This window comes from Aquila chrysaetos, chromosome Z, assembly GCF_900496995.4.
Source record: "Aquila chrysaetos chrysaetos chromosome Z, bAquChr1.4, whole genome shotgun sequence".
In the NCBI taxonomy this organism is placed as follows: Eukaryota; Metazoa; Chordata; class Aves; order Accipitriformes; family Accipitridae; genus Aquila; species Aquila chrysaetos.
The window spans coordinates 76,192,184-76,203,697 of record NC_044030.1 but is presented as its reverse complement, the minus strand read 5'-3'; the positions used below and the strand labels follow the sequence as shown (position 1 = coordinate 76,203,697).

Genomic DNA, 11,514 nt, shown 5'->3' with positions numbered 1-11,514 from the left:
GGGACAATGGGTCCAGCCTCGTTCGAACGGAACGTCCGTGCAATCACCCGAAAAGTGCCATTAAAGGTTTGTGCCACTGATGGCAGGTGCGGGATGGTCATTTCCAAGCGTGTTGCCCGCTTTTTTCCATTTGGGTGTCTAAAGAGACTAGTTACCTAAGCTGTTTTTTTTAGAACCGTTGTCGGGACGTGCTGAGAAGTGTGTACTCGATTTATACTTCTCTGTTTCTTTTGGCCACGTCCAGAAGGCCCGCCTATTTTTTATTTTAAAAAAAGAAAACACCTCTAACCATATCCAGGAATCGGCTCAGAGTCGCTTTGAGAGTTGGGTTGTTGCGGGTGGGGTGGGGGGGGCGGGCGACCGGCGCTGTTGTCGCCTGCTGCCGCTGGTTCGCGTGTTAGGCGGCCAGGGAATAGTGTGCAAACAAGTGATTTTTCACCTACGCAGACACAGCAGATCGGGTTACTAATCCCCCCTTAAGCGTCCACTGGTGGACGCTTGCATGGAGTCGCTCGCTCCAAAGCAGTTGTTTCACCAACTCTGCCATGCCGAGGGGCGAGTGTGCAATTACCCAATCTTTTGAGAGGTGGTGAATATTCCGTGGGAAAAAAGGTGCGCATGTGCTGGACGAATGTGCAAGGCCAGGGATGCGCTGCGAGGCAGAGCATGTCGAACCGTGGGGCCAGCCGCGCAGCCTGGCCCCCCGTCCAGTTGGGGGTGGCTATGTCCGGCAAGGGAGCGAGCTCATCGCGTGAAGCCTGGAAAAAAAGGGCTGGTTCAATAGAGGGCGTGTGATCAAGGCTCTGCATACTGTGTTGCTGTTGTGAGCTGTGGGGGGCAGGGCCATCTCTCCCCCCGGCGTGCTGTGGGCTTGGCCCCTTCTGCTCTGCTCAGAGAGGTTGCCTTGGCTGCGCGGTCCCCAGCCTAACTCCCTCCTCTTCCCGGACTCCAGCACGTGGCGGACCCGTGGGGGAAGTGCTCATACTGGGCCGTCGGACGGCCAGCTATGGTTGACACGGCGCCCCTCGAATGGCTACTCAAAAAGGGCTTTTTAACAATCGATCTGGAAAACTGTACAAATGAAAGGGGCAAAAAGGATTATCTGAATGGCAGACGTGGTGAGAGAAATCGGAAAGGAAAAGAGGTGAAAGATCTCAAACTGAAAGACAGAAAAGACAAGGTAAGCAATATGATACAAAGCAAACTGTGAAATCTAACGCAAGGAGAACGTTACAATACAATGTGAGTTGTGTTGCATGCCTCCCTGCGGTACATGTGGTGCACTGGGCTGACTCCCACAAAACGGATGAGGTGTCGAATAGCAAAAAACGTCCCTGATTGCAAACATTGCTACAAGAAAAAAACGACAGTGGCTTTTTTCGTCGTGATTCAATGGCGTATCCCCTTCCCTGATCCAACTGCCACTAGCGTTAAATCGGCTAGAGCCTGGGTTCGCCTCGCTGTGAGAACGGAGCATGCAGGGCCGGCGTCTTTACCAAGTGTGCACATACCAATTAGTTGCGAGCATGGAGAACGTGTGAGGCCTTATACCCCTTAAATGCAATAAAAGAGCACGAGCCAGGGCAATCACGAAGGCTGGGGACCCTGGCGCGAAGCGCCAGGGCCCCCCACTCCCAGCTACACGCCCGTGAAGGCCCTCAGTCCCAGGCCCGGGCGCTCACAAGCCCCTGCGCATGGGATCCTGGGAAATTGTGGGTGCCGTGTCCCCTTCCGCTGGGCTCCCACAGCCCACAGCTTGCGCTGGGTTCCCAGCCCTGCGGGTGGATACTCGCCATCCTGATTGTGGACAAAACATAATCGCTCCCCCTGGCACGTAATTTCTTCTTTCAATCATCTGGGGGCCAGTGGGGGGGGGGGGTTGTGTTGGCTTCAAGCTGCCTGCTTTCATCAGGAGCCCGGGGAGGGGGGGGGTTCCAACGGCATGAGAGGCCCCTTCTCAATTCACTACCCAGTAACACCGCCTCCGTCTAGCAGGAATCCACAAGCTGGCTTCGTCTCCCATCTCCTTTTTGGGAGCAAAGCCGCACAGGGCATTCCTCCCCCGCCCTGGGTTCTCCACATGCTTTTCTGCAAACCCTAAAACCCCAAATACCATCCCCATGACGGCACGGCTGCTTTGGCCACCCTACCCTGGAACTCACCTGCGTGTCCTCTACTGACAGGGGAGCGGAGAGTGTGCGTGAAATTGTGGTGTAGGGCTTGCACAGTACTGGGCCTAGGGGTTTGTTGGCGCTGGGAAGTGAAGTCCTGCCGCAAACATAAGGCACTTACTCATGGAGGGAGAAAACCTTGTTGTCCCTAATAGTAGTTCGAGGGTGGATGTGCATGGTCGGGTTTTCTTTGGCTCCCTCCGCTAATTCTTCCACCTATCTTCCCTTCTCCGGTTCTCTTTTACGTCTTTTACCCCTCCTCTCTCTATGAAGGCCATGTCATTAACTCGGGAAAAAAGATGGTAATTTGTTTTGTGTGTACTACTGGGAAAGGGGTGTTAAGGTGCTGGAAGCATTGAGGAAGTAACACAAAAGTGAATGGGAAAATGATTTTTGAATTAAAAAAAAAAAAAAAAAATATAATGGATTGTAAAAATGTATGTCAAGAAACAGGGGGTGATTGAGGGTTCATCTCTACTTCTACAGTGATTCACTTTTGGATGAGGCTGAGAGTGGATTAGGAATATGAAAAAGAAGTAGAAAGATGTGGAGGAGGAGAGGGACACGGCCCAAGGAGGCGCACTGGCCACTGCCCTGCAGAAGTGTGGAAAGGAAGATGAAAGGCAGCAGATGAGAGCGAGAGGTGTGATGGGAAGGGACAGCAGGGGTGGTATTGGGTCACCATTGATTGCAAGCAGCCCCCTTGGTTTCACAGTGGGGTCCCTCTGAAGTGACCTTATGGGCTTTGTGTTGGTTTTCCTGCAGACCCCGAAGGGAGAGAGCAAAGCCACAATGCAGAGAAGGCCCCCAGATACAGGCGTTCTTAAAAGGGCTTTGAAATTTCCAGGGCACCCATAAAATCCTGAAAAAATTTGATCCGGTGTTTATACAAATATCAGGCTGTAACCAAAAGCAGAGGGTGCTTGGAGCCTGTTTTCTGCCCCTGAGGAGCTTCCTACACTCATGGGCTGAACAACAGCCCAGGAGGGGACATCTGTCTGCGGGGAACAAGGTCAGAGCTTTTGCAGAAAGCGAACCAGCGTTATTCAAAAAAACAGTCCTGCAAAGTCTGTTGCCCCATCCTGCTGGCAAGCAGGTTTCCCAGGCTGGAGCCGTACAGGCAAGGGCATTCAGGTTGTACGGGAGTGCCTGGACATGTCACAGTGTTCCTCACAGTTACGTGAGCTCTTCCCTCCATTAGCAAAGACCAGTTTGAGCAACAGCATCCAACTGAGAGGAGAAAAGTCTGCAGGAGTCCCTGCCATGGGGGTTCACAGGGGTTTGGTGACCCCCTGCTTGTGAGCATCACCCCTGAATGAGAAAAGGCTTTGCCACAGTATGTTTTTTAGCATTTCCTAAAGGTTGCTGGCCTGTCAGGCTGCTTTTGTGGAGGTTGTGGCTGGCTCATCCTGGGCTGCAGACATTTTCCCCCCTAAATGATGGGTTCCGGACCTGCCTGGTTGAGAGGCAATGTAGCCACAGGTCCTCTCTCCGGAACACGGCTCCACTGCTGTAATTGTGCGCAGGAGCATCCTTGGGGTACCGTTGGTGTGACCCTACTGCGTGGGGTCGCCAGGGAGTGCTGGCATCCCCGGGCAATGTCCCATGTCTCTGGAGCTGGAGGATGGTGGGGTTAGGGAGCAAAGGGCAGGCAGGAGGTAGAGGTGCCACCTCGACCCATGGCAGTAACATCTTCTGGCTTGGGCTTTCCTCAGAGGCATGAAGGTCATCGAAAACAGGGCCATGAAAGATGAGGAGAAAATGGAGCTCCAGGAAATGCAGCTGAAAGAGGCGAAGCACATCGCAGAGGAGGCTGACCGCAAATACGAGGAGGTGCGTGCTCCCTTCCCCCACTCATGACCCCCTGGTAGCAGCTGGGGCCACGTCCTCGGAGCCCTGTGCCCCAGCCGGAGCAAGCGTGGGGCCAACATGTGCCTCTTGCTTGCTGCCCTCAACAGGTCGCCCGCAAGCTGGTTGTCCTTGAGGGAGAGCTGGAACGCTCGGAGGAGAGGGCAGAGGTGGCGGAGAGGTGAGGAGGGCTCCTGGTGGGCAGCGCGCGGAGGTCCCATGCAGCCCTTGCCCCAAATCCCTGGCAGCTGTGGGGACGGGGATGTCTGCATGGGGATGGGGAAGTCCCTCCCTGGGAGCGGCAGGGTCTGCCATTGGGGTGGTCCCTGGGCTTGCAGGCTAGGGGCAGGGGGATGCCAGCCCGCCGGCAGCACATCCTTGACCCTGTTCTCTGCTGTCCCCCCCCGGGGTGCCCCTCTTCCACCCCAGCCGAGTGAGACAGTTGGAAGAAGAGCTGCGGACCATGGACCAGACTCTCAAATATCCCTCATTGCCTCAGAGGAAGAGGTACTGGGGCAGGGGCGCGGGGTGATGCGCAGCAGCCCCCCTCTCTCTGTCGCTGTCTCTCGAACCGTGCGAGCCACCTCTCTCCTCTCTGCACCGCTGCCTCCACCGCCGACCTCCCCTCACCTCCCCCTCTGGCGGGCGCAGGCTGGGCACGCTCCTCCATCCCACCATGCCTGCTCTCCTTCTTGGTGGGGCCGGCTGGCGGTGATGCACGGGGTGTCCGTGCAAGGAAGCACGAGGAATGGATGAACGGATGCGTCCCAGCAGCTCCTGCTCGCAGTGGCTCTACTCCTTCTACTCCACCTATGCTGTTTTCCCCTCTCTCAACTTGTTTTCTCTCTTTCTTTCCTCCTTCCCCACGCCCGCTCTTTCCGCTCCCCCCCTCTCCTTGCCCCCCGGCCCTGCTCCCTCTCCTGGCGGCCCCTGCTTGGGATGTAGTAAATGTGGTGACGGAGGAGCTGAAATTGTCACCACAACACTTGAAGTCCCTGGAGGCCCAGGCTGACAAGGTAGGACCCAGAGGTGCTGCTGGGGCTGGGCAGAATGCGTGGGGTCTGGGGGTGCTGGGGTCTCCTGCTTGGGGTGAAGGACGGCCGGAGGCATCCCATGGGGCTCACAGGTGCCTGTCTCTTTCTCTGCAGTATTCCACCAAGGAGGACAAGTATGAAGAGGAAATCAAGCTTCTAGGGGAAAAACTGAAGGAGGTAAGGGCTGTGGGGCTGGCACTGCATCGATGCAGGCAAGAGTTTGCCATCCCATGTGGGTTTTGACCACATTATGCCTGTGTCCTCCCACTGTTCCCCAAATTGCAGCCCTGCAGCATGGCAGGTGCCTGGGTCTGGGATGCCCCCCCCCCATCAGCCTGCTCTGGTTTAGGGTGTGGGGGTCCATGGGGCCCTTGTCCCTTGCCTTTCCCAGGGGAGGGCTTCTGGAGAAGGGTACCAGAGTTGCAGACAGGGCAGATTTGGGGTGCGGTGCAGCCTGCACCATCCCCGTCATGCCCCACAGCTCACCCTCTCCCTGCTGTGCTCCCACAGGCTGAGACCCGGGCGGAGTTTGCAGAGAGGTCTGTGGCAAAGCTGGAGAAAACCATTGATGATCTAGAAGGTAAAATGTCCCCGCTGACCCCGTGTCCCTCCTTCCCAGGGAGCGCTGGCCACAACGTGCCCCTGGTGGGGCTGGACAGGGCTTGGCCAGGGTGAGGGGGTGGGCAGGGGTCCTGGGAGGGGGGAGGCTGGATGCCGTGGTGTCTAGTGTGGGAGCGCAGAGCTGCTGGGATCTGGGCTCTGCCCTCAGGTGGGGAATAGGGCCACATCCACATCGCCTGTGCCTGCACGCTCCTGCCGCCCTCGGCCCCCTGCTCACAGCCACTCTCTCTCTCTCTGCTGCCTGCCCCCTGCACTGTCCCCCCCACCTGCCCCCCCACCTGCAGACGAAGTGTATGCGCAGAAGATGAAGTACAAAGCCATCAGCGAGGAGCTGGACAATGCACTTAATGACATCACCTCCCTCTGAGCCCCCCCGCCGGACACCAGCACTGCACCCCTCCCTGCCTGCCTCTTCCCTCCCCAGCTCTTGCTTGCCTGGCTGTCCCACTACCCTCCCTGCCCGGTCTGTCCTCCTCTGTCCTTCCTAGCCTGTGCCTGTCTGTCAGCTCCTTTGGGGCAGGTGCCGGCCCAGGGTGTTCCCGCAATGCCCCTCTTTGTGGGGAGTCAAGGTATAGGTGCTTGGGGGTGTTGGGCAGGGCAGGGAAACAGCCTCTGGGACCCCGACGTGCTGCACGGACAGTGCCTAATGCAGTTGCAGGTCTGTGACACAGCATTGCCCAGTGGGACGCAGGGCTGTGCCCAGGAGCCCTTTGCTCCAGCAGCTCCCTCCTTGGCTCCCCAGCAGCAGCAGCACAGGGAACCCTGCAGCTCCAGGGCCAGTGGGGCCACCTAACCCCCACATCCCCCCAACAAAGTCCACCAGTGCTGCTTGCTGGGCCCAGTGTGGGAAGGACCTGCACAGAGGAAGCAGCATCTCCGCTGCCAAAGCTCAGGCCCACGGGATGAAGGGTTGGGTCGAGCTGCGCAGGCAGCCCTTTCCCAGGCAGGCAGGCAGGCAGGCAGTCCCAAGACCCCCAGCTCCTCCCGCATCCCTGCCTCCCTTCTGTCCTTTGCACATCGCTCTTCAGTTTGCATTTCATGACTTTTCTTTTATGTTCTGTCCCTCTGGGTTACTGAGTTGGTCTCAATAAAGCATTTTTGTGTCCTTGGTTTCTCCTTTGTTTTCTTCATGCCACTCTGTCCCTCATCTCCTGCCTGTCTCATACAGGTGCTGCTGGCAGCAGGGTGGTAGGAGGTGGTCGCAGGTAGCTCGCAGCCGCTGGACGCCTGGGATGGCTGTGGCTGAGCCCCGAGCGGCTCCCACACTGCCAGGCTGAGCGGGATGGGGCCCTTTTTGCCTCTGCCTGGAGACGACCCCTGCCACCCCCCGGCTCTCATACACAGCTTTCCTCATCTCGTGCCATCTTCTCCATGACTCTTTTGTCCTGAAATAGCAGGGTTAGACCTGGTCCTGTCCATTCCCTGTCCCCACTCCCAGACATTGCCTGCAAGCAGCGATCTCAGCCCTGGCATCTCTTCTGCATCACTCTCTCTCAATGAAGGGGCTGACCCTGCCCTTCAGCAGCGATCCCTAAATGGGTCCCTGATCCTTCTCCTCCTTCCTCAGCATCCTACCCTGCCCCAGAACCCAGTTCCCAAACTGATGGACCCACAGCCCCCTCCCTGACCCCGCACCAGCTGCCTCCTCCTGCCAGTCCAGCTTGTCCCTGCTGCTGGCTGGGCAGCTGTGGGATTTCCAGTTAGGGCTTTGGGGAATACTGTTTTCTTTTCACTAACTTGCCTTTCTCTCTCTCTTCCCTCTGCTGCGCTGATGTCTCTGTTTTCTCTAGAGCGCTCCCGGCAGGAGGCTGAGAAAAACCGTGTTCTCACTAATGAGCTGCGGGTCATCCTTACTGAACTTAACAACTGAGCTGCCCAGAGCTCCCGGCCCCAGCCCAGCCTCCCTGCCCCATTTTGGCCAGGCTGGCTCGGGGCTGGGAGCCCCTACCCGCTCCCCGCCAGGACTAGGCAGGGTGGGGAGCCTTGGCTTATGCCCCTGGGGGTAACCGCCCTGCTTGGGGGGGACAGGGAGCCTCTCTGCAGCTGGTCGGTTTTTCCTGGGAGAGGAATGAGGGGTTTTGAGATGTCGTGGGACGCCCACGTGGTGATGGCTGTCCCCCGGCATCAGCATGGCCCTGCTGGGGAGGGATGCGGTGGTTTCTATCGCTGCCTTCCTCCCCTTGTCCCAGGACTCAGCAGCCAGCCTCTTCCTCCTCACTCTGGTCACCCCAAACTGTGCAAGGAGGATCCCCTCAGAGCAGGGTCCCTGCAGGGTGCTGGGAGGGCTGAGATAGGAACTGGGGACCCGGCAGCACCCGCTGCCCCAAACTTGGGGCAGGGGACAGGGAAGAGCCCAGCAGGGAGTGCTGGGAGATGAGGGTGAGTGGGCAGAGCTCTTGTCCCATCCCCGTCTCTGGAGGGAAGGAGGATGCCATCTGGAAGTGAACACCGGAGGAGGCTGCCTCGGCAGTAAGCTGCCTGGCAGAGCTCATCCCTGCAGCCTCTTTAGCTCTGCTCCTTCTCTGTCTGCCCACCCTTCTGGGCTCCTGTCTCACTCCTTTTCTTCGTGGAGCACCACTGGGTCATGCAGCAGGCACTGGCTCTCCTCTTTCGCTGGCCAAGCATTTGTGCACGTGCCCCCAGCCAGCTGGTGGTGATGCCCTGAGGCAGGACGTGCTGGTGACTGGCCAAGGAATGGTACCCGCCAGTGGTACCAGCGCTGCAGAGGGCCCAGCCGTGGGCAACCGGGCACCATGGGATGATGGAAATGCTGAAGAGCGGGGACTGCCTGCCCCCAGTGACCAGCCTGGCTGGCCTGGCCGCCCCGGCAGGTCCTGGAGCAGCTGGGCTCATCCCTGCCAGTGATGGGGCTACTTGCATGCAGTCTGCCCCGCAGGGATGCCCCACTTAGCTGGAGGCTGTCACTGTACTGAAATGTCCATCTGTGTGTGTGTCTGTGGTTGGTGTGGTGTGTGTGGGTCCGGCTGCACCTGGGTACACTTGGGCTGTGTCTGTGTGCGTGGCTGCGTGTCCCTTGTATTCACAGAGAGTCTGGCCAGTGCCAAAGAGGAGAATGTGGGCATCCACCAGGTCCTGGACCAGACCCTGCTGGAGCTGAACAACCTCTGAGCTGCACTGGGAAGCCCCCATCCCTCTTCCCTACCCCACACTTACACCCCACTGGCACACTCAGGACGTCATCACTGAACTGCGTCTTGGCCAAATCCACACATCCATTGAGAAGGGAAGCCCTGCAGCCTTACAGTGTGGCTCGGGGATATCTTGTCTGTGCACAGCCTGACTGGCTCTGTCCTGTCTTCATGTCCAAATATTAAAGCAATTTGGCAAGATGGATGGGTGCGTTTGATCCTTGTGGGTGGGCACAGGCACTGGGATACGTGATGGGGGTCTCCCTGCCCAGTTTCTACAAGGAGGCTCTGCAGGGACTTGGGTCCAGGGTGGGTACGGCCAGCGTAAATACGTTCTCTGTGGCTATGGGGGGCTGGGAGTGGTAATGCACACAGTTTGGGCGGTGTTCCCTTGTCTCCATTGCTTCCTTGGGATGCACAGGAAACCTTCACGTCTCAAGCTCAGTCCAAACTCACCATTGTCTTCAAGTGCACAGTGATAGACATAGGTCACTGGTGTGTCCCCTTCCACAGCCAGCATGTTAACTGCCTAGCACTTGGGGAAGCCACAAGGTCTTTGACCTCTCCGTGGAGCCTGCTTCATGGTTCGTGTTCATGACGGCATCTAAGGATGCATACAAGTATGTGACCATGCATGCACGCATAATTAGTTATAAGGGTCTTCTCCAGGTCTGGGGTTAGCTGCTTACCCTGTGTACTAGTTGCATTTACTATTAACAGTCACTGAATGCCTGCCTGCCTGAAGGACAGCTGTATAAACTAGCAAATATTAATGCAGTAGGCAACCAATTCCCAAAGCATTCAGGAAGTTTCCTCCTGGCTTGCTATATTTTCTCCAACACAAAGAGAAGCGCAGCAGGATGTGTCTCATCGCTGCCACCAAAACAGGCTGGATTTCCTGGGGATGCCCAAAGTCATGATCTAGTCCTGCCCTCCGCTTTGGGCCCTCCGTGATGTGTGCCAAGCCCTGTTGTCCCACACTACCCGGCGGATATCCCTCTAAAAGCACAGCCTCATGCTGCCAGGAAACATAATTCATGTTGACCCCTTGCTGAGCTAGGCCATTGCCCCAGTGAGCGGCTGGTAGGGATAGCTCTCGTTATCTGCTTTCCTTTATTTGCTGAGCCTGTCAGCTCAGGAAAAGGAGGGTGGTGAGATTGCATCTCTTTCCTGCCCAGGTGCTGCTGGCCTCCTGCCCTCCCCCTGGCCCAGCACCTCTGGTTTGTGCCTCCAAGACCTCGTCCTACAGGGAAAAGGGCTCCTCTTGCACAGGGTGCTCATTTTCTGGTTGTCCTCCCAGGGTGCGAGACCCGCCTGAGGCACAGCCTCCCACCCTGGATGTGCTGGAGGGGAGGACGGTGCACAGCTGTCCTGGCCTGCTGAGCTGGCCCTGTGCAAGGGCTAGAACTCCTCCTTGGGTCCACCTTGCTTTTCAGCAGCACATCAGCTGAGCCATTCTGTTGTTTGGTCAAAGCACCTTCCAGGCAGGGGCTTGTTTGGCTGCAAAAGGAACAGGAGTGTAAAACTACCTCCTCTTCGAGAGCCTGCAATCTGCACTGCAAACAAGCCTGACCTGTGCTCCTAACAGGGTGCGTCCCCAGCACCCAGCCTCTGGGTGCCCTTCACCTTCCTGCTGGGACAAAGAGCCCTTTCACGCCCAGTGTTTTTCCCCATTAGCTGCTGCTGCCTCCTGGTTTGGACCAGTCCATTTAATTTAACGTTTTACATCCCGCTGCAAGGGCCTTTTTTTTTCCTCTGAACTTTCTGTGGTTTGGCAGTGAGATCCTGGCTGCTGTTGCCGGGTGATGCTCTGCCCCAGAGACATGAGCCTATCTTTCATGGTTCAGCACAGTTTTGTGTTTCCTCCGTCTTCCCACTCATGTCCTTCCCACCATGGCCTGCAGGAAGATGCAGGCTGGGGGAAGCTCTGGGAGGCTTGGGTGCTGTAGAGCTGCTGGCAGGGGAGCTTGACCTGGAGGCACATCTCCCCACATGCGTCACTCAGACCCACACTGAGGACTGCACTGCCAGTCCCGTCCTCCCTCCCTCCCCCTGCACCTCTCCCATTGAATTTCAACCTTTGGATTTGTTTGTCTTGGACTGACAGGCTGAAGATCTCCCTGAAGACCTTTCAGCCTTGGCGTGGGCTGCCACTCCATTGATAAACCAGCACATTAACCTCTGGCAGCCTCTCACCTCCATCCTCCAATTGTTTCATCACTCTGGTGCCTCATCTCATCTCTGAATCCTTCCTGTTCAATATCCTTGAACTACGTGCTGGAGGGGAAGGACCACACAAAGAGCATCACAGAGACATTTTGATGAGACACATTGAGCTGTGCACAGCTGGACACAGACCACTGGCCCCCCCCAGTCCCTCCCTACATTTACAGGCTGAGACATTTGGGTACCCAGAGGGCGGGAAGAGCCGTGTTGCTGAGCTGTGTGGGTTTTGCAGGGCTCTGGGTGATTTTGAAACAGGTCAGGCCACCTAAAGCCAAGTGCCACACAAAGCTCCTGGTCTCCAAATTGGTATTACTGATTTGTCAATCCCAGCAGAGGACAAGGCAACTGGAGGAAGACATGGACAGCCATAACCACGTGGCGCTGCCTCACTGCTGTATGAGTTATGTATGCCCTGCATGCAGTGCTTAGTACTGCAGCCCACACTGGGGCTGTGATGCCTGAGCT

General features: G+C 57.2%; 1 protein-coding gene across 1 annotated transcript in view; it reads left to right on the top strand.

Moving 5' to 3' along the window:
• Positions 1 to 6,779, top strand: part of TPM2 (tropomyosin 2) — a 9,478-nt gene extending 2,699 nt beyond the window's left edge. The window contains 10 exon segments of the mRNA XM_030005024.2: positions 660 to 668; positions 2,685 to 2,789; positions 2,792 to 2,814; positions 3,887 to 4,004; positions 4,130 to 4,200; positions 4,449 to 4,492; positions 5,004 to 5,035; positions 5,168 to 5,230; positions 5,564 to 5,633; positions 5,959 to 6,779. Coding sequence (XP_029860884.1) covers positions 660 to 668; positions 2,685 to 2,789; positions 2,792 to 2,814; positions 3,887 to 4,004; positions 4,130 to 4,200; positions 4,449 to 4,492; positions 5,004 to 5,035; positions 5,168 to 5,230; positions 5,564 to 5,633; positions 5,959 to 6,041 — 618 coding nt within the window. The 3' untranslated portion in view covers positions 6,042 to 6,779.
• Positions 6,780 to 11,514: the final 4,735 nt, after the last annotated feature.